This window comes from Panicum virgatum, chromosome 1K, assembly GCF_016808335.1.
Source record: "Panicum virgatum strain AP13 chromosome 1K, P.virgatum_v5, whole genome shotgun sequence".
NCBI classification, from domain to species: Eukaryota; Viridiplantae; Streptophyta; class Magnoliopsida; order Poales; family Poaceae; genus Panicum; species Panicum virgatum.
The window spans coordinates 100,552-122,930 of NC_053136.1; the positions used below are offsets into that span (position 1 = coordinate 100,552).

General features: G+C 44.8%; 1 protein-coding gene across 1 annotated transcript; it reads left to right on the top strand.

Moving 5' to 3' along the window:
• The first annotated feature begins 1,426 nt into the window (after nt 1–1,426).
• Nucleotides 1,427–6,203, top strand: LOC120647505 (cysteine-rich receptor-like protein kinase 10). Its single transcript, XM_039924322.1, has 2 exons — nt 1,427–1,618; nt 5,460–6,203. Exons 1-2 carry the CDS (start codon nt 1,427–1,429, stop codon nt 6,201–6,203), a joined length of 936 nt encoding a protein of 311 aa, XP_039780256.1.
• The last annotated feature ends 16,176 nt before the right edge of the window (nt 6,204–22,379 follow it).

A 22,379-nucleotide genomic window follows, 5' to 3' on the forward strand; every position in this document is an offset into this window, starting at 1 on the left:
TTTGATGTTGCAAGTTGTAATTTTGGATGTTCGAATAGTTGATTCGCAATGGTGGGATTGTTGTTTCTAGATGTTGCAAGTGTTGTGAAGATGTAGTTGTTGATTTATGATGTTGCAAAAAAATATTATTCGATGTTGAAAAAAATATTCTTCAATGTTGCAAAAGATATTTTTTGATGTTGTATATATTATTTCTTCATGTTGCAACAGAAGGACGATAGATGTTGCATGCAACATGTTTTGATGTTGTGGCGGGGATTTTCGTTGATTAGGTGACTAGCGATGTTGGTTGCAATATTTACTTTTGACTGCTCAATGTTGGAGTGGGCGTCCAATCTGGGACCTCCGGATCGAACGTCCAGGCGGTAGTTCTACTGTTCAACATAAGATATTGACTCACTACGGAAAGTAGTTGGATAAAATCTCTCCATTGACTCACTATGGAAAGTAGCTGAATAATGTCATGTTTGATGGTTCAACTAAGATACTGACTCACTACCGAAAGTAGCTGAATAAAATCTCTCGCTCTTTCCAAGCATGCGGTGGCTGTCGTTAGCCATGGCAGTTGGCAACAACTATGTACACGTCCAATCAATGGCACCTAGACCTAGCTAAAGGGTCTGGATATATATTGTCCATGAGCTGATGTGCATCCTGTTGAAAGGCAATGGTATTTGTAATTACTGAGCAGGGGGAACCCTCCTGGTGGTTATTAAATTACAGCACTATAGATCAAAGATAAGGTCCTTGTCGCTGTGTATCTACGTACCTAATGTATCACATTTCTCTATAACTCAATGATCTTTGTCGGCCGGCCTGACTAAGTTAATGGTTTGATTAATATTCTAGGAATTACTTAGTGGTGCCGTGATTGATGGTTTCAAAGTAGTGGGGTGTTGACTGACTTAGGGTTTGTTTGAGATGAAGTGTTTAGAGCTTTTGTAAAAAGCCATAGGTAAGCTTTCATCTTGAATAGCCAATAGTAGTTATTCAAAATATTTTTAGCTTTATGGACTCAATAAGCTTAGAAAAGCTTAGAAAACTAAGCTTTTCAACAACTTCCCATATAAACTCAGGCTTCTGGCTTTCCAAAAACTAAAGAGGAAGGTCTATGTTTGTTGAGTTTCTGGTTTTTCACGCTAAAAAGTTGTCCAGAAACTCAACTAAGCAGTGCCTTATACAAAAACCGCTGAATGAAATGGTAAGAAAACGAGTAGACCAGGACAATGACAACTACAGTATGATGAGGGCGATGTTGATTTATTTTTCTTGAATTTTATGTTCCGTGTAACGTATGTACATGCGACTGTAAATGGTGACCTGGCCTGCCTGGAAGCAACAAAAATGTTACTCTGAATAACCTCTCTCACGGAGCGCGTAGCTAGGATTAAAGTAAACAAGCAACAAGCAGAGTCGATCGGCAGCCATGGCGGTCGTCAACATCTTGATGCTCGTGGTTAGCAGCTGCTTCGTCTTCCTGCTGCAGCAGCCATGGTGGGCCACGGCGATCGGATCGGTGTGCAGCAGCGCCGGCAACTACACGGCCAACGGCACCTACCAGAGCAACCTGGTGTCCATGTCCAGGACCCTCCCCGGCAACACCTCCTCCTCGCCGCAGGTCTTCGCCACCGCCACCTCCGGCCAGGCTGTCACACCCGGTTTTAAGAACAAAACCAAATGCATAACCATATGTATGCCAGGATCAAGTTCCATACATATAGAGATATTATAAGTGAATAATCAGTAACAATATCATGTAAAAGAGAATTACAACAATTAAAAGACTATCAGAGTTATACAGCTTATCCTGGAAATGAAGGCTTCAAACTTCACAGGCAATCGACCGGGGGTTGTGTACGCCTAGAACTCAGCTTCATCTTCAAAAGACTTCACATCAACTTCTTCTGAGCAGCAGTAAGTAAGGGTGAGTACACTTATGGTTGGGACTCAGCAAGACCACAAGAAATAACCAGAATATGATTTCAATCCATCTTTAAGTTTATTAATCATGTGAGGGTCCAAGCCGCTCATGACCGTGAGCACGGCTGATATATCAGTTTTACACTCTGCAGAGGTTGTACACTTTCACCACAATTTGTGTAAAAGTTCCGAAGAACTTTGAACCCAACCACACATATGTGCTGATCAGGCACAATACCACACTTCCGAGGTGTGATTGCATAGGGACGCTACGAGGCATTTACAAAGAATTCCTATATGTAAGTGTTGGTCCCAACAATTGCAGTCTCTTAGAAGACACAGCTTTCTTCACCTGCTCCACGACACAAGCCCAAACACCACCAAACGAGCCACCCTAACACCACATATAGTTCATCTAATTAATCAGCCAAGACCAGAGCCATATAGTATTGTAGTTGTACTGTTTTCCTGGGTGGTTCTCCATATTCTAATTAAATCATATAATCTTGTAAAAAGCATAGATAGAAGTATGGTTAGGGCCACTTGCCTTTCTCCAATAAAAAGCTACTTTTACTGCTCTTCTGCTCTTGCTCATACAAGCTTCTTGATTCTTTAAGCTTCAAACAACAATATTTCTACTCGAAGCAATCATCGGGCAACATACAAAGCAAATAATAGGTACAACTAATAACAATACACCAAAACAAAAGAAAGGCTTAAAAAGAACACATTAAAGGATAGGGCTCGTTGCTATGCTTACAAAGGTGCAAGAAACGCGAGAAACGAAGCTACGGTTGAAAAGACAACTATCGAAAGATTGGTGTTAACAAAGAAACTATGAGCTTCATTTGTTTTAATTAGAAAGCACATGTAAAGGACTTTTAAAAGAAAAGGACTTGGTTACAATTAACTCACATTATACTTGCGTTTAGAAAAATGAAGTAAGACTTAGTCAAATTTTATATATAATTGTCTATGTAGAAATTTCACTAATTAAACAATTAATTAGAGAACAGATATGTGAGAGCATCTAAACACATATATTTATAGGATTTATGTTGAACTAACAAATTATATTTGGAAACATATTTAAGTTGGTATTAATCAAATTAGCATTAACTATGAAAACTGGAGTTAAAACTCTAATTTGTTTTTAATTAGAAACGCTAGAGGAAAGGATATTAATCAAATTAAATTTATATTAATTTTTAAAACAAGAACTATGGCAAAACGACACTACTAAACGATAGCTTAGGCTTTTAGAACACTAACGCAACAAGAACGATAAAAAACGGATCTAAAACGATAAATCTATGGCCAAAACGATGATCAAAGGATCTAGTCGCGAAAGCACCAAAAGATGGGGTTCGTTATGTAAAAGAGTGGGGCTAGGGCTGGGTTCAAAAGGTCTAATAGTTCTAGGGGGTTTTTGGTAAGAATTATAAGACACAAGAAACAGCATATAGATTACAGGATTCTTTGGGGGGTTTTGTGCCAAAGCTTGGAGACCTTCTGGTCATGGCGGACGGGGCTCCTGGTGGCTCCTGTTACTATCGTTTGAGGGCTTGGGAGGCCATGGGAAGGAGGGGAAAAGAGAGGAGGAGGAGGGAAACTCATTTGACCTCTTTCCCACATCAGGGGCGGATGGATTTGGCCGGCAAGAGGAGGAGCTGTGGTGGGCGGCGCCGGTTCTGGTCATGGTGGAGGCCTGTGCGGCGATGCAAGTTGGGGGCGTGAGATTGCAGCCTCGCAAGCATGTTGGGGACGATAGGGGATCTCGGCCTTGCAAGCAGAACTGGATCTCGGCCTCGGCGTTCTGCTTCACCGGCGGCTCTGTTCTGGGGGACTTCCCAAGTGGCGTCGCTCTGCACATAACCGCAGGCGTGTGCTCGAGGGAGAGAGCAACGATGGCCTAGGGCCGGCGGTGGAGCTATGCTGGGGCGGGTGATGCAGGGCTGCATCTGCGCATGCTGGGGGCGCGCTCAGGAGGGAGGCGGCGGCATTCCTGGTGCCTAGAGAGAGGGGCGATGCAGGGGGGTCGCGGGGCAGCAGGGTACGTAGGGGCACGAGCGCTCGCCCTTTATAAGCGCGTAGCCCTAGCCTGGGCATGCTCACCATGGACTCTGGGAGCGGCGGTGCAAGTCCCTGGTAGGCTGGCACTGGACACGGGCTGTGATGTTGAGTCAGGTTGGACCGAACAGTTTCGGGCTAGGCTGAAGTGGGTTCATTCATGGGCCTAAAAAGGTTCAGTTTGTAGGCGGCACTCGGCGCGCTGGCAAGTAGGACAGGCTGGATTAGCAGTACTGGGGAGAGCGGATCCGAGAGAGAGAGGAGGAGAAGGATCGAGCAGGCCGCACCTTTTTTTTAGAACGCAGATGGCCGGGCTTGTGTCACGTGTATGCTGAGGACTGCAACGAGGGCCATCCGATCTTGAGATGAAGTCTGAAATAGGCATGGAGCGAACAGCTGGCTCGCTTGTGTGGTACGATGAGGTCAAGCATGTATGGTCGTACCGAACTCGTTCAGCGAGTCATGGCGCACACATACAGAAAAGCGGAGATTACATCAGGCTGATGGATAGAATTTGAGTGACGGAAAGAAAGGTAAAGATATAGGCAAAAAAGGATGGGCTGTTGATGGCATTTAAGTTGAGCAACGGTGTTGGTCGTCCGAGCTGACGGTGCAGATAGTGAAGCCTCGACGAACAACACAGAAATCGAGATACGACTCCATTTTGGGTGTGGTTGATCAAGGACAAAGATTAGAGAATGGAAAACTCGATGGGGCATTTTAGGGTGTCGGATATGATAGAGTAAAAAGAGCTAATTGCGATAAAAGGAATCGATCCGACTACGACGGGAAATCAAGAACTGAAAAATAATAGAAGGAAAAGGTAACAAACTTTAGAACTTCATGGGACAACTTCTTGATAACACCAACATGGTGAAGGAAGATGATCGATGTGATTGTCGGTCAGCTAGCTTCGAAGAGTTATTAAGCTTTGGAAAGAAAAAGGCAAAAGGTGAAAACAAGGGTATTGGTTTCAGTACATCAATGAGAAGCTTCGGGTGTACTTTTTGTGGTGGAAACACGATAGATGACAAGATCGTGGCAGTAGCCAAGCTCAAGCTTGCGCACGGCACGATTCTGGGATTTAGGGTGGACTAGAGCCAAAACAAGTTGAATCCAGCCCGAGGTGAAAAGAAAATGAATTTTTTTTCAGAACATATTTTCAGGCTTAAAATAAATCTAGAACAATCTAGATAACTATTTTAAATTAAACCCCAGAAAATATAATCTGAAGATCCGAAAATTTCCCAACAATTGCTGAAGATAGTTCGGGATACAAGAGTCCAAATAAAATATTTGAAACTCTTGAAAAATATTTTAGAGCCATTCAAATAATGAAATTAGCTCATAGGAAAATGAGAATAATTTCAAGAAAAATCTAGAAAATTCTCGGAAAACCCTAAAGATGGCTGAACACATTCTAAAAGATACTCACAATCCAAAATTAAATATTTTGGAGTGTGACACAGGCCGGGGGGCCCGACGCAGTGTACGCGCTGGCTCTGTGCCGCAGCGACATGGTCTTCAATAGCAATCCCACCGGCTGCAGCGCCTGCATCGCCAGCGCGTTCCAGTACGCGCAGCAGAGCTGCCCCAACGGCAAGGTCGCCGCCGTGTACAACGACAACTGCGCCCTCGGCTTCTCCGACAGCAGCGCCCTCCTCCGAACAGGGTTCTCCGATAGGAGCACCCTGTTCCAGTCCTGGTACTATCTGAACATCCCCGGCGGCGACCCCGCCACGGTGGGCGCCGGCGTCCGCGACATGCTCAACCAGACCGCCCTGCTCGCGGCCGCCAGGAGCAGCAGGTTCGTCACCGCCTTCATGGACAGCTCCAGCGGCGCCGTCAGGACCACGCTCTACCCCTTGGCGCAGTGCACGCCGGACCTATCCGCCACAGACTGTCTGGCGTGCCTGCAGGGGCTCGTCGTCGTGCTCAACACCACCACGTCGGTGCGCCTCGGAGGCCAAATCCACGTCCTGCGCTGCCACCTTAAGTACGAGAACATGAGGTTCTTCAACGATGACAACGCCTCCATGGTCCGGATCACGCCATCGTCGTCTGTGACTCCGGCACCACCGGCTCCCACCACCAACAAAACTACTAGAGCTAGGCCGCCGTGGGTGATTCCCCTGATTGTGGCGCCTCCTGTGGCGGCGCTGCTCTACTTCGTCGTCTTCTACTGCCGCCGCCGGCGAACAAGACGGAGATAGAGATACACAAGAGGTTAGTTATGGCTTCTTCCTTTATTTACTGCTTACCGATGAAGCATTATATTGCTTTCCAATATAATGACCCCATGCATCTCTTTTATTGTCGTGCAGGCAATGTCAAATTCTTACGACAAAACAACAACTTGCAGCACCAAGGAGTGGATTGGGAAATGGAGGCCGAGCTCTCGGAGTTTTCAGTCTTCGACTTCGATGACATACTGGATGCCACAGATAACTTTTCCGAAGAGAACAAACTAGGGGAAGGTGGCTTTGGCCCCGTATACAAGGTAGTAAATGTTAAAATGTCATACATACTCCACTCCTTTCCTTACAACCGCCGTCCAGCTGTCCAGGCAACAGTAAAGGAAGATAATTGAAGACGTCGGGTGTCTAGGAGCTTCCTTAAGCCTGAAGGCTCCTCCCGTCTATAAAAGGAAAAGCCAGACGCACGCATTCATGGCCGGACGAAGAAGAGGAGAGAAGACACCGAGCCTAATACTCAGAGGGCATCCACCACCACTCCATCTAATTAGTAGCCATCTCACTCCCATTGTAATATAGAAATAAGGGAGCTGTTGTAATCGCCCTTCGCCAATAAGGTAATCCCAGATTTACGTAAGTGCTTGGGGCTTCCCAAAAGGGAAAGCCGTATGTAAGTTTGCTCTGTGGAAATGGATTAAGCTTTCCTGTGAATTTCCCTGCTTTCCTTTGAGCTCGTTCATATAGGATGATGTCTCTACGCTAGGGACCCTAGAGGAGAAACCTCTGCATTGAGTTGCTCTCGTTTAGCCCGGGAGAGGCGTCTGAGAGAGCCTGTGTCCGCAGAGAAGTGTTCCCTTCGGGTGGAACTGCCTGGGGAGATGGTAGAGTCTGAGTCCTGTGTGCGCGTGGCCGGGGTTAGTTCGGGAGAAGACCGGGTAGGCCTGATTCTGAAGCAAGCTAGCGATGCATGCGGTGAGTACCGAGTAGGATTGACACAAGCATAAGACACTCCGCCGGCTGAATTTTTTGGTTTCGCCAACCTGCCAAAGATCCTAAGAATCGCACGCACACCATAACCCACCTGCATATTAGATACTAATCGAGCACATATCCACATACGTCGCTATCATCCTATAGCCAGTAGCCTTGAATTTTACTCCTAATATTCGCTAATCACCCGCATAATAATCACGCACTCGTCCACCATCCACGAAGGTTGCTATCGTTGAATAGTATCGCACACCCATACTGCATCAACTCATCATAATCAAGTACCATATAATTTGCATAATCACAAGAAGTGCTCTGCATAGTGTATCGAATAGTAAGTGAATTTGGGTGCCTGAGCCACTCAGTTGAAGTGCTCGAGCGCTATTCATATTCTGAGTTTGAATAGTGCCATGAATAGTAACTCGAGATTTTAAATTTGCAAGTTTGAAAATTCGATTTCTTGCGCGTATTCCCGTGATACTAGTATTAGAGCCAAGGTTATTAAAATTTGATTTTAAGGGAATTCGTGATATATTTTAGAATACAAGAATTACTGGAATATCTCAGTTGTGCTTAAAATGGAAGCTCTAGATGATGAAATTAAGCAGTACGAATGTAAACTAAGTGAAATTTCTGATGAATATAATACTTCTATGTTATGTGAATGGTCTGCTATTAGAGAAAAAGAAATTTATTTCATTAGAAAGATAGCCTATTTAAAAAATATATCTAAAGAAAGAGAGCTAAATGATAAGAAATATAAAGCGTCAGTTGTGATAAAGAAGTGGGAAGATGAGTCAAATCCAAAAGATGTGCAGAATCATAAAGCCAAAAGGGATCCAGACACTCATAAAGGTAATATTATGATAGATAATGTGTTAAAAGAGGACAAACAACCAGAGTCTATGAATAAGCTTTTAGAAAGTTATGAAGACGAAGAAAATAATGCCCAACAATACAGAGACTTTATAGACTCTCTAGATCATGATAGTTTATATAATCTGGATAATGCTATGGATGCATTAGAGATAAATAGTGAGAGAATTAATACCTTAGAGGATGTGAAAACTGAATTAATGGATCAAGGAAATTGAGTATTATAGTCACCTCTTCCTTGTATCCAATCATGATCACAATTTCCTTGATCCATTAATTCAGTTTTCACATCCTCTAAGGTATTAATTCTCTCACTATTTATCTCTAATGCATCCATAGCATTATCCAGATTATATAAACTATCATGATCTAGAGAGTCTATAAAGTCTCTGTATTGTTGGGCATTATTTTCTTCGTCTTCATAACTTTCTAAAAGCTTATTCATAGACTCTGGTTGTTTGTCCTCTTTTAACACATTATCTATCATAATATTACCTTTATGAGTGTCTGGATCCCTTTTGGCTTTATGATTCTGCACATCTTTTGGGTTTGACTCATCTTCCCACTTCTTTATCACAACAGACGCTTTATATTTCTTATCATTTAGCTCTCTTTCTTTAGATATCTTTTTTAAATAGGTTATCTTTCTAATGAAATGCATTTCTGTAACACCCTAATTTAAATTCCAGCATTTTATAATAAACTTAATTGGATTTATTTAATTTTCTAAGGTTTATTGTGTTAGACTTGCATTTAATCTAAATTTTTGTTCCTTAAGCAATTAAAAATCTATCATAAGTATAAACTTGGTTGTTACATCATGCTGGAGCATCTTTTCTTTTATTGTTTGGTTAGAGTTTTGAATTCAAATTTATTTGAATTCATTGTCTTGAGTTTGAGTTTGAGTTTGAATAGAAATAGAAATAGAAAGGAAAAGAAACCCAAAAACCAGCCCAACCCAACCCTGAAACCAGCAGCCCAAACTTCTCGTTAAAATTGGTTTGATAGAAACATGGTTTTGGGGGCCAGCACGGTGCTTACTGCCTGGTTGGCCACTCTCCATAAGGACCGGTTCATAGAGCGACAACCTGGGACAACAGCGCTACCACAAGGCTAGAATGGGATAGACTTGGCTTACTAATTAGGTCTTTTTGGTTTGGAGTAACTTACTTGCGGGGCAAGAGTAGTAAGCTTCAATGGTCCCTGCTCCTCCGGCTTGGTCTGTGCTTGGATTGCGCTCCTGTGCTTGTACCCCCGGAGGTGGGCCCCATCGTCGCTGACCTATCTCTCGCGGTTATGCCTTACCAACGAGATTCTTTGTAACGGCCTCGTAGTGAGTCGCTAGTCATCTCACCTAAGGAAGTGTGATGAACCTCTAGCGTAGCTCATGACTTGTGGGTAAAGATGTGCAACCTCTGCAGAGTGTAAAACTGGTATACTAGCCGTGCTCACGGTTATGAGCGGCCAGATCCTCCTTTTGATTAGTGGGGTTGTCTCCTTCCGACGAGGGAGGTGCCTCTCGGGGTTACCTTGGTGGCTTGGTTTTGGTTTGGTTCTCAGTAGTATCATGTTTAATCTTGATTAATTACTATGTAACTGGGTTAATTGTAATTCATCAACTCGTAGTAAATAGCTTTAATAAAATTTTGCCAAGACTTAAAAGCTAATGCAGTCAGTCAGCCAGCCTAGAGCCTCATAGTTTGTGTTATACTTGTTGAGTACAAGTTGTGTACTCACTCTTGCCTCTTCTCTACTTTTTCCTCTTGGCTACGCTACTGCTGCTCAGTTCCTGCCGACACGAGGGAGTTCGTCCAGCGCTACCAGGACTACGAGGACTTCTAGGTGTTCGTCTCCCAGTCGACGTCCCTGTGGCGCCCTGCTTCAGCTTCGGAGAGCTTTATTCGTGTTTGTACTTCGCTTCCGCTGTATCAGACATTCTCGTCATTATTGTAATAAATAACATTCGTATTCGCTTTATTATATCTTTTTACGTGATATGTGCTATGATATACTGTTCATTCTGTTGTATATACGTGTGACTTGATCCTGGCACGTATATGATTGCTCGGTTTATGTTCTTTTATAAACCGGGTGTTACAGAGTGGTATCAGAGCCGTATCGACTGTAGGACGAAGCCTAGATAGAACTGGTCGAGTTTTAGGACTTCTTCTCTCCAATCCTTACCTGCTGAAATTATTTTACTATTATACCCCTTGACTTCTATGACTTTTTACCCGTCTTGCCTTGTTTTTTCACTCTGAAGAATAGTTTTCGTAGACTTTGGCCTGAATCAGTCATCTGACCACCATGAGTAAGCTAGGTGACCCTTATATAATAATACGATAGCACGTTCTACGACGCGTTGTGTTAGTCGAGTCGTATGTTAAACTCGGCTAAGTTGTGAAAATTGTCTGCTTGTTATTATGCTACATGTTTGATTTGGATTTTTGAATGATTGTATAGCTTAGTAGTTTAAAATTGTTTAAAGAAAATCACTCAGGTGTTAAAGTTAACTAATTAATAAAATGAGTTAGATTGTTGGGGGTAAAACAGTCCACTCTATCCTGTCTACTTTGTCATGGCTGAGTCTTTTCCGCAAAGAGTTATCATATCCATCTGAATTTATTCTTGCAATATCCTTACTCGTGAAATCTTTTGTCCAAAATCAGATGGTGAACACCAGGCGTGGTTCTGACCAGCAGGGGCAGAACAACCAGGGTCAGAACACCCAGGGGACCGGGATCCCGATGCCTCCGCCTTTGACTCCGGAGCAGTACTTCCAGCTCCAGATGCAGATGATGGCTACCCTGAACAACATTGTTCAGACTCTTCAGCATGCTCACACTCAGCCTCCGCCTCCTCCACCGCCGCAGCCTCGCGACAGGCGTGCTGAGTTCCTGAGGGGTCACCCGCCGACGTTTTCTCACACGTCCGACCCTCTTCAGGCTGACGACTGGCTCCGTGCAGTGGAGCGTCAGCTGGACATCGCCCAGTGCGATGATCGTGAGCGCGTCTTGTACGCAGCAGGACAGCTGCGAGGGGCAGCTTTGGACTGGTGGGAGTCCCACCCAGTTCACGACCGCGAGGCTCTCACGTGGCTCCAGTTCAGGGAGCGTTTCCGCAGCCACAACGTCCCCGCGGGCGTTATGAAGATGAAGCAGAAGGAGTTCCTTGCACTGAAGCAGGTAATCTTAAATATAATCATTCAGCGGTTTCTTTTGAGCTAATGCCCCTTGTTCCATCCTTATGAAATCTTGAGTTAATCTTTCGATATCTATCCGTCTTTGTCACTTCAGGGAACTATGTCGGTCACGGAGTATCGTGATCGTTTTCTTCAGCTGGCTCGCTACGCCCCTGCCGATGTTGCGGATGACCGCAAGAAGCAGGAGCACTTCATGGAGGGTCTTGAGGACTACCTCCAGTATGCGCTGCTCAACCTCCGCTTCGACGACTTCAACCATCTGGTTGACAGCGCGCTCAACACTGAGCGCAAGCACCTGGAGATGGAGGACAAGAAGAGGAAGATTGTCCTCGTTGCTTCCGGCAGCAACACTCGTCCACGCCTCCAGCAGCCTCAGCAGTACCAGCAGCAGTACCGGCCTCCTCAGCAGTACCAGCAGAGGCCACCACAGCAGTACCCGCCTCGACAGCAGCAGCAGGCGGGGCATGGCCAGAGGTTACCGGCACCTCTGGCTCGTGCTGCTCCACCGGCACCGCAGGCTCCACGTCCGGCAGCTCCTACCGGACAGCAGGCTCAGGGACCTCCTCGCACCTGCTTTCACTGCGGCCAGCCGGGGCACTACACCAACGCTTGCCCCCGGAAGGCGCAGGCGGGACAGCAGGGGCGCCCAGCTCAGCCCAGGGCGCCACTTCAGGGCAGAGTGAACCACGTGACGGCCGAGTCAGCGGCCGAGGCTCCCAACGTGGTTATTGGTACGTTCATGGTTAATTCATATCTAGCTACAATGCTTTTCGATACTGGTGCTACGCATTCCTTCATTACTCAGTCTTTTGTCGAGCATCATGGTATTCATACTAGCACATTAAAGAGGTGCCTGTTAGTATCTTCACCGGGAGGACAGTTGAGGTCTCACACTTACTGCCCGAGAGTCAGTGTTTCCTTGAGGGGAGTAGAGTTCTGTACTGATCTGATGGTGCTACACACCAAGGGCATTGATGTCATTCTGGGAATGGAGACTCTGGCCAAGTGGGGAGTCCGGATAGATTGTGCTCAGAGGACAGTCTTGCTATCAGCATCCAGTGGCCAAGAGGTTGTTATCAGTGCAGTAGAGCCTTCTGGATTTCTTCATCAGATGGAGGCTAGACCCACGGATGGTATTCGCGTGGTGTCTGAATTCCCGGATGTCTTTCCGGATGATCTGCCAGGTATGCCGCCTAAACGCGCCATTGAGTTTTGTATTGATCTCTTGCCTGGCACAGCTCCTATTGCAAAGCGGCCCTACCGTATGGCACCTATAGAGCATGAAGAAGTTAGGAAGACTATTGATGAGTTGCTAGCCAAGGGCTATATCCGTCGCAGCTTCTCTCCTTGGGCTTTTCCATTATTGCTGGTAGATAAGAAGGATGGCTCGAAGAGGATGTGTGTGGATTATCGGGAGCTGAATGCAGTCACTATCAAGAACAAGCATCCACTGCCCCGTATTGAGGATCTCTTCGATCTGCTTCGAGGTGCTCGTATATTCTCGAAGATTGATCTTCGTTCGGGTTATTTTCAGCTGAGGATCCGTCCTGGGGATATTCCGAAGACGGCATTCACCTGCAAGTACGGGCTATATGAATATACAGTCATGTCCTTCGGCTTGACTAATGCCCCGGCTTTCTTCATGCATCTGATGAACATGGTCTTCATGGATTATCTGGATGTCTTTGTGGTGATCTTTATTGATGATATTCTGATCTTCTCCAAGACAGAAGAAGAGCATGAGGAGCATCTGAGACTCGTGTTGCAGAGATTGAGAGAGCATCAGTTGTATGCCAAGTTCAGCAAGTGCGAGTTCTGGATTGACGAGGTTCCATTCCTCGGTCATGTTATCTCTCAGGGAGGCATTGCTGTTGATCCGAGCAAGGTGAAAAATGTGCTAGAGTGGGAGACACCGCAGACAGTAAAGGAAGTCAGGTCTTTCTTGGGCTTAGCTGGATACTATCGGAGGTTCATTGAGAATTTCTCCAAGATCGCGAAGCCTTTGACTTCTTTGCTGGAGAAGAATGTGGCTTTTGTATGGACTGATGAGCGCCAGATGGCCTTTGATGAGCTGAAGAAGAGGTTGACTACGGCGCCAGTCCTGACTCTGCCAGACCAGACAAAGAGGTTCACGGTGTATTGTGATGCTTCGAAGGATGGTCTTGGGTGTGTTCTGATGCAGGAGGGCAGAGTGATAGCTTATGCGTCACGGCAGTTACGTCGGCATGAGCTGAATTATCCCACTCATGATCTTGAGTTAGCCGCAGTTGTACATGCTCTGAAGATTTGGAGACATTACTTGTATGGACAGCGGTGTGATATCTACACTGATCACAAGAGCCTCAAGTACATTTTCATGCAGAATGAGTTGAACATGCGGCAGAGGAGATGGTTAGAGTTGGTCAAGGATTATGACCTGGAGATTCACTATCATCCGGGCAAGGCCAATGTTGTAGCAGATGCTCTGAGCAGAAGAAGTTATGTCAACATGGCCGTGGCTTTCCAGATGCCTCCAGAGTTATGTGAGGAGTTCGAGCAGTTGAGTCTGGGCTTCTTGCATCATACTTCGAGTGCAGCATTTGAGGCAGTACCGACTCTAGAGTCAGAGATCAGGTAGCATCAGAAAGATGATGAGAAGCTGCAGGAGATCCGTGAGTTGCTCAAGAAGGGCAAGGCTCCTCATTTCAGAGAGGATGATTAGGGTACTTTGTGGTACAAGAACCGGATCTGTGTGCCAGATGTGAAGGATCTCCGGAAGTTGATTCTGAGTGAGGCCCATGATACAGCATACTCTATTCATCCGGGCAGCACGAAGATGTATTATGATCTGAAGGAACGTTTCTGGTGGTATGGGATGAAGCGTTCAGTGGCAGAGTACGTGGCTATTTGTGACACCTGTCAGCGTGTCAAGGCTGAGCATCAGAGGCCAGTAGGTCTGTTACAGCCTTTGAAGATTCCAAAGTGGAAATGGGAGGAGATCACTATGGACTTCATTGTTGGATTGCCTCGTACTCAGAAAGGGTACAACTCCATTTGGGTAGTAGTGGATCGACTGACGAAGGTTGCTCACTTCATTCCAGTGAACACTACTTACTCCGGTGCTAGACTTGCAGAGTTGTACATCTCTCGGATTGTCTGTTTGCATGGTGTGCCCAAGAAGATCATATCTGACAGAGGGTCTCAGTTCACTTCTCGGTTCTGGGAGCAGCTCCATGATTCGTTGGATACGAAGCTGCGTTTCAGTACGGCTTATCACCCTCAGACAGATGGGCAGATAGAGAGAACCAACCAAGTGTTGGAGGATATGCTGAGAGCTTGTGCCATTCAGTACGGTACTAGTTGGGATAAGTGCCTGTCATATGCTGAGTTCTCATATAACAACAGCTATCAGGCCAGTCTGAAGAAGTCCCCCTTCGAGGCATTGTATGGCAGAAAGTGCAGGACTCCTCTCTATTGGGATCAGATTGGTGAGAAGCAGCTCTTTGGCCCTGAGATCATAGATGATGCAGAGCAGATGGTTCAGGCTGTGCGAGAAAATCTGAGGATTGCACAGAGCAGACAGAAGAGCTATGCAGATGGCAAACGGAGAGACCTGACTTTCAGTGTCGGTGATTATGTGTATCTGAAGGTGTCTCCAATGAGAGGAATCCGCAGATTTAATGTCAAGGGGAAGTTAGCACCTCGGTATGTGGGGCCATTCAAGGTGCTAGAGTGGAAAGGCGAAGTTGCTTATCGCCTGGAGTTACCTCTCAGCCTCTCAGGAGTTCATGATGTCTTCCATATATCTCAGCTGAAGAGATGTCTGCGAGTACCCGAGGAGCAGGCACCACTGGATGGAGTAGATGTCCAGGAAGATCTGACTTATACCGAGCATCCAGTGAAAATTCTGGAGACATCAGAGAGGGTTACTCGGAACAAGCGCATCAAGATGTGCAGGGTTCAGTGGAGTCATCACAGTGAAGCTGAGGCTACATGGGAGCGAGAAGATGAGCTGATGAAGACATATCTAGATCTCTTTGCTAGCCAGCCCAGCTAAATCTCGGGGACGAGATTTCTTTAAGGGGGTAGGGTCTGTAACACCCTAATTTAAATTCCAGCATTTTATAATAAACTTAATTGGCTTTATTTAATTTTCTAAGGTTTATTGTGTTAGACTTGCATTTAATCTAAATTTTTGTTCCTTAAGCAATTAAAAATCTATCATAAGTATAAACTTGGTTGTTGCATCATGCTGGAGCATCTTTTCTTTTGTTGTTTGGTTAGAGTTTTGAATTCAAATTTATTTGAATTCATTGTCTTGAGTTTGAGTTTGAGTTTGAATAGAAATAGAAATAGAAAGGAAAAGAAACCCAAAAACCAGCCCAACCCAACCCTGAAACCAGCAGCCCAAACTGGCCCAGTGCGCCGGCCGGCCCGTCCCTTTTTTCCCTTTCCCCCGCGGCCCAGCCCGCTCGCATTGCTGCTCGGCCTGCCAGCGCCAGCGCCCACCAGCGCAGGCCCGCTTCGCCTCCTCTCCGCTGGCACCGCGGGCCCGCACGCCAGCGCCTGCAGCCGCCCGCGCCGCGTCATCCCTCCCCCTCCGCTGCGCCAACGGACCCCGCCCTTCTTGCCGAGGATCGCGCCGCGCCTCCACGGCACGCTCCCCCAAGATGCCCGGGCCCCCCTTTAAATTGGCCGCAGCCCTGCGCCTCCCCCATTTCCTCTCCACCGCCGCCGCCAGAACCTTCAAGCCCTAACCCTACGCCCCGCTCTGCTCCGCCGCCAAGAGAGCTTTGCGCCTCCGCAGGTACCTCCGCCGCCCAAATTTCTTCGCCGCCGGCGATCCCCGAATCTCCCTGACTCTCGTGTCACCGCCGCAGGAGCACCCCGCGTCAATCTGAGGCGTCCAGGAGCCCGGCGCACCCCTTCCTCGACCCCGGACGCGAGCTCCGTTCTCCTCCACCGCCGATCCCCGTCGCCAAGCACACCGCGCCGGCCTTCCCTTCAATCCAAAGCACAGTGAGCACCCTCTCAACTCCCCGCTTCCTCTGCACTAGATGTAGTGGTCCGTAGGCCCCTTCCAAGGCCGGAACGGCACTCGTCGTCGCTCCGCGGTCGCCCTCGCCGCCCCTCGCCATGGCGAGCCCGACCCGCACCCTGATCCGCCAACCTGAGTGCCCAGAAGCATTTCCCATGTTCCTCTGACCCTCCCAGGCCCAATCATCGCTAGAATCCCAGCCCGGAGCACTGAGATTAGCGGCTCCGGCGGTGTGCCGCCGCGGGGGTGATCGCCGGAGAGCCAGCGCCGCCGCCCGCGCAGGGGATGTCTCTGAGCCGCCGGATCCACAGGCAATGGCCCTGATTAGATCGAGTTGCCGTCCAACCCGAGCCGCGCGATCGCGATCCGACATCCCAGGATCGTGCGTACCGGTTCGCCCGCGCCCTTTTGCTAAAGAGAATCTGGGTTTATTCTAAATAAACCCGCAGTCCATCTCAGTTGAAATATATTTCCAAGTATGCCCTTCCTTTTACGCTTTAGCCCCTGACTTTTCCAGTTTTCAAACCCGCAGTCCAGCCCCTGAGTTTTTATGCGTTAGCCCCTGGAGTTAGCATTTAATTACGTCTAGGCCCTCGGTTTTAGCAGAAAAGTCCCTGGAACCCTGTTTTTATTACAAATAAGCCCCTGAACCTTGTTTTTAGCCTAGATTATGCGTTTTAGCTCCGTTTTAGGCGTTCTTTATGTCCACGCGATCGTTGTAATGTGTAGAACAGTTTAGGCTTAGTTTTTCTTGCTGTTTTTATGTATTGATGTACTGTTTCTTAGTTTTTATTAGTGTTTGCTTGTATGCTTATTATTGTGCATTGTTTTGGCCATGTGTTCGTGAGTAGACGCTGAGTTACCGGAGGAGCCCCAGTACAAGTACCCGGAGCAGCCGTCTTCCGAGCAGTTTGAGCAGCAGCCAGAGCAGTACGAGGAAGGCAAGTATAACATGAACAACCCATCACTTTTAAATATATTTTCATACTGCATTTAATTCTGTATGCCTATAAGGACTGTCCAAGCCACTTTTTATCCTTTATATATCCTTGGGTTGCATTTTGGTTAGTTGTGCTAGGTTGCTGCGCTATAACACACTCTGGTCCTTTTTAATTAATTTGACTAATGGTTTACTTGAATTTAATTCTGAGAGTGGCACTCTGTGTGGCTTGAGTGGCTCACTTCTCGTTAAAATTGGTTTGATAGAAACATGGTTTAGGGGGCCATCATGGTGCTTACTGCCTGGTTGGCCACTCTCCATAAGGACCGGTTCATAGAGCGACAACCTGGGACAACAGCGCTACCACAAGGCTAGAATGGGATAGACTTGGCTTACTAATTAGGTCTTTTTGGTTTGGAGTAACTTACTTGCGGGCAAGAGTAGTAAGCTTCAATGGTCCCTGCTCCTCCGGCTTGGTCTGTGCTTGGATTGCGCTCCTGTGCTTGTACCCCCGGAGGTGGGCCCCATCGTCGCTGACCTATCTCTCGCGGTTACGCCTTACCAACGAGATTCTTTGTAACGGCCTCGTAGTGAGTCGCTAGTCATCTCACCTAAGGAAGTGTGATGAACCTCTAGCGTAGCTCACGACTTGTGGGTAAAGATGTGCAATCTCTGCAGAGTGTAAAACTGGTATACTAGCCGTGCTCACGGTTATGAGCGGCCCAGATCCTCCTTTTGATTAGTGGGGTTGTCTCCTTCCGACGAGGGAGGTGCCTCTCGGGGTTACCTTGGTGGCTTGGTTTTGGTTTGGTTCTCAGTAGTATCATGTTTAATCTTGATTAATTACTATGTAACTGGGTTAATTGTAATTCATCAACTCGTAGTAAATAGCTTTAATAAAATTTTGCCAAGACTTAAAAGCTAATGCAGTCAGTCAGCCAGCCTAGAGCCTCATAGTTTGTGTTATACTTGTTGAGTACAAGTTGTGTACTCACTCTTGCCTCTTCTCTACTTTTTCCTCTTGGCTACGCTACTGCTGCTCAGTTCCTGCCGACACGAGGGAGTTCGTCCAGCGCTACCAGGACTACGAGGACTTCTAGGTGTTCGTCTCCCAGTCGACGTCCCTGTGGCGCCCTGCTTCAGCTTCGGAGAGCTTTATTCGTATTTTGTACTTCGCTTCCGCTGTATCAGACATTTTTGTCATTATTGTAATAAATAACATTCGTATTCGCTTTATTATATCTTTTTACGTGATATGTGCTATGATATACTGTTCATTCTGTTGTATATACGTGTGACTTGATCCTGGCACGTATATGATTGCTCGGTTTATGTTCTTTTATAAACCGGGTGTTACAATTTCTTTTTCTCTAATAGCAGACCATTCACATAACATAGAAGTATTATATTCATCATGAATTTTACTTCGTTTAAATTCGTACTGCTTAATTTCATCATCTAGAGCTTCCATTTTAAGCACAACTAAGATATTCCTGTAATTCTTGTATTCTAAAATATATCATAAATTCCCTTAAAATCAAATTTTAATAATCTTGGCTCTGATACCAGTATCACGGGAATACGCGCAAGAAATCGAATTTTCAAACTCACAAATTTAAAATCTCGAGTTACTATTCACGGCACTAAAGTATCACGGGAATACGCGCAAGAAATCGAATTTTCAAACAAGCAAATTTAAAATCTCGAGTTACTATTCATGGCGCTATTAAAGTTCAGCTGGCACTATTCAAAATATCAGGTACTATTCAAATTTAGAATATGAATAGTGCTCGAGCACTTCAACTGAGTGGCTCAGGCACCCAAATTCACTTACTATTCGATACACTATGCATAGCACTTCTTGTGATTATGCAAATTATATGGTACTTGATTATGATGAGTTGATGCAGTATGGGTGTGCGATACTATTCAACGATAGCGATCTTCGTGGATGGTGGAAGAGTGCGTGATTATTATGCGGGTGATTAGCGAATATTAGGAGTAAAATTCAAGGCTAATGGCTATAGGATGATAGCGACGTATGTGGATATGTGCTCGATTAGTATCTAATATGCAGGCGGGTTATGGTGTGCGTGCGATTCTCAGGATCTTTGGCAGGTTGGCGAAACCAAAAAATTCAGCCGGCGGAGTGTCTTATGCTTGTGTCAATCCTACTCGGTACTCACCGCATGCATCGCTAGCTTGCTTCAGAATCAGGCCTACCCGGTCTTCTCCCGAACTAAAACCGGCCACGTGCACACAGGACTCAGGCTCTACCGTCTCCCCAGGCAGTTCCACCCGAAGGGAACACTTCTCTGCGGACACAGGCTCTCTCAGACGCCTCTCCTAGGCTAAACGAGAGCAACTCAACGTAGAGGTTTCTCCTCTACGGTCCCTAGCATAGAGACATCGCCCCATATGAATGAGCTCAAAGGAAAGCAGGGAAATTCATAGGAAAGCTTAATCCATTTCCACAGAGCAAACTTACATACGGCTTTCCCTTTCGGGAAACCCCAAGCACTTACACAAACCTGGGATTACCTTACAGGCGAAAGACGATTACAACAGCTCCCTTATTTCTATGCTACAATGGGAGTGAGATGGCTACTAATTAGGCGGAGTGGAGTGGCGGATGTCTTTGGTGGCTTTCGGTTCTACGCCCGGTTGTCGAGTGCTGCGTCTGGCTTCTCCTTTTATAGATGGGAGGAGCCTTCTTGCTTAAGGAATCGCCTAGACACCCGGTGTCTTCAATTATCCTCCTTTACTGTTGCCTGGACAACTGGATGGTGGTGCTGCCATCAATAATTGTCTTGGCTGTAGTAGAACTCACTGTTCTGGACGGCGGTGCTGGCTTCAATAATTGTCCTGCCTACAGTAGGACTCACTGTTGAAATTTCTATTTATTCCTTTTGCCTTGTCCACTTCCTTCACATGATATTCTCTGGATATATTCGAGAATATATTCGGTGTGTATAGTCTTCCACGCCCGAATGATTGATGTCGCAGACATCAAGCAAATACTCTGGCATGGTCAGACTATACAGTAGCCTTGAATTTTACTCCTAATATTAGCTAATCACCCGCATAATAATCACGCACTCGTCCACCATCCACGAAGGTCGCTATCGTTGAATAGTATCGCACACCCATACTGCATCAACTCATCATAATCAAGTACCATATAATTTGCATAATCACAAGAAGTGCTCTGCATAGTGTATCGAATAGTAAGTGAATTTGGGTGCCTGAGCCACTCAGTTGAAGTGCTCGAGCGCTATTCATATTCTGAATTTGAATAGTACCCGATATTTTGAATAGTGTCGTGAATAGTAACTCGAGATTTTAAATTTGCTAGTTTGAAAATTCGATTTCTTGCGCGTATTCCCGTGATACTGGGATCCTGATATTTTGAATAGTGCCAGCTGAATTTGAATAGTGTCGTGAATAGTAACTCGAGATTTTAAATTTGCGAGTTTGAAAATTCGATTTCTTGCGCGTATTCCCGTGATACTAGTATCAGAGCCTGGTTATTAAAATTTGAATTTAGGGGAATTTGTGATATATTTTAGAGTAAAAGAATTAGTAGAATATCTCAGTTGAGTTTAAAATGGAAGCTTTAGAAAATGAAATTAAGCAGTACGAGTTTAAACTAAGCAAAAGAAATTTATTTTATAAGAAAGATAGCTTATTTAAAAAAATATCCAAAGAAGGAGAGCTAAATGATAAGAAATACAAAGCGTCGGTTGTTATAAAGAAGTGGGAAGATGAGACAAACCCAAAAGATATGCAGAGTCATAAAGCCAAAAGGGATCCAAACACTCATAAAGTTAATATTATAGATAATGTGGACAAACAACTAGAGTTTGTGAATGAACCTTTATAAAATTATGAAGACGAAGAAAATAATGCCCAACAATACATAGACTTTATAGACTCTCTAGATGATGAAAGTTTATATAATCTGGATAATGCTATGGAGGCATTAGAAATAAATAGTAAGAGAATTAATACTTTAGGGAATGTGAAAACTGAATTAATGGATCAAGGAAATTGCGATCATGATTGGATACAAGGAAGAGGTGACTATAATATTAAATGTGCTTTCTGCATTTATTATCCTAGTCAAGAAAATAGATTTACTTGTAGTATATGCTTAAAGCAAGCATGTGCTTCATGCTTAAAAGCTGGAAATCAAAGATGGAGACAAGAAGTAGAATTAGAAGCAGAAGACAAATTATTAGCAAGAAGAGTTAGAAATTTAGAAAATAGAATAAATAGTTTAGAAGTGGAACTAGAAGAACTAAGAAGTAAGATAGAACTCAGTGAGGTACAAAAGGATGAAGAAAAGGCTGGTAAAAATATTGAATTAAAGTATCAAATTATAATAAGCAACAAGGATAATAGTGCAATACAGTCAAACAACAAAGATAATAGTACCATACAGTTAAAGGATGCTATAATAAACTTTGGTACCAAATATATAGTCAAATTGCCATTTAAAGAAATTGTAGGAATAAGAATACCTGTGAAAGTAAAATTAACACCTACAATCACTTACAAAATATTAGCTTTAGTTGATACTGGCTGTATCAAAAATATTATGCATGATAAATATTTTGCAAGATGTCCAGAAATAGTTCATACAATAGATCAAGAAAAGGCAAATATATCCACTGATATGTCTGGAATAAAGAAGCTTCATAATCAGTTAGGCTACAATATTGAGGTACAAATAAATAATACTAAATATATTATGAATGAGATTACAATAAGAGACCTATCTATGATACATGAAGATATGATCTTAGGACTAAGGTTTTTGCAATTCTCGTTACAAACAACGATCATACATGAGTAAGGAATTACATTTATTCCTTATCAAGATAATATTCCATACATAACAGAAGTGCGTAAAACTATAAGTTCCAATAGCGGAAAGACTAATTTAGAATTCCAAGGAGCTTATGATAATGACCCTGTTGGTTATACAGACGAGGAGTTAGGAGAAAATATAGAAGAATTTCATATGACAAATTCATGTATAGAATGTTTTAGTCTACAATTTTTTGCACCCAATTGGTATAGAGATATAACATCTAAAAGAGATATAGATAAAATTGTGCAAAGATTAGAAGATATTCAAATAATTGGAGAAATACCAATGAAATA

Excerpts from the sequence above, each read along its gene's own strand:
- LOC120647505 (XM_039924322.1), top strand. The coding sequence starts at position 1,427 with ATGGCGGTCGTCAACATCTTGATGCTCGTGGTTAGCAGCTGCTTCGTC. Across the intron at positions 1,619-5,459 it reads ACACCTCCTCCTCGCCGCAG|GCCGGGGGGCCCGACGCAGT; the intron begins GTCTTCGCCACC and ends AGTGTGACACAG.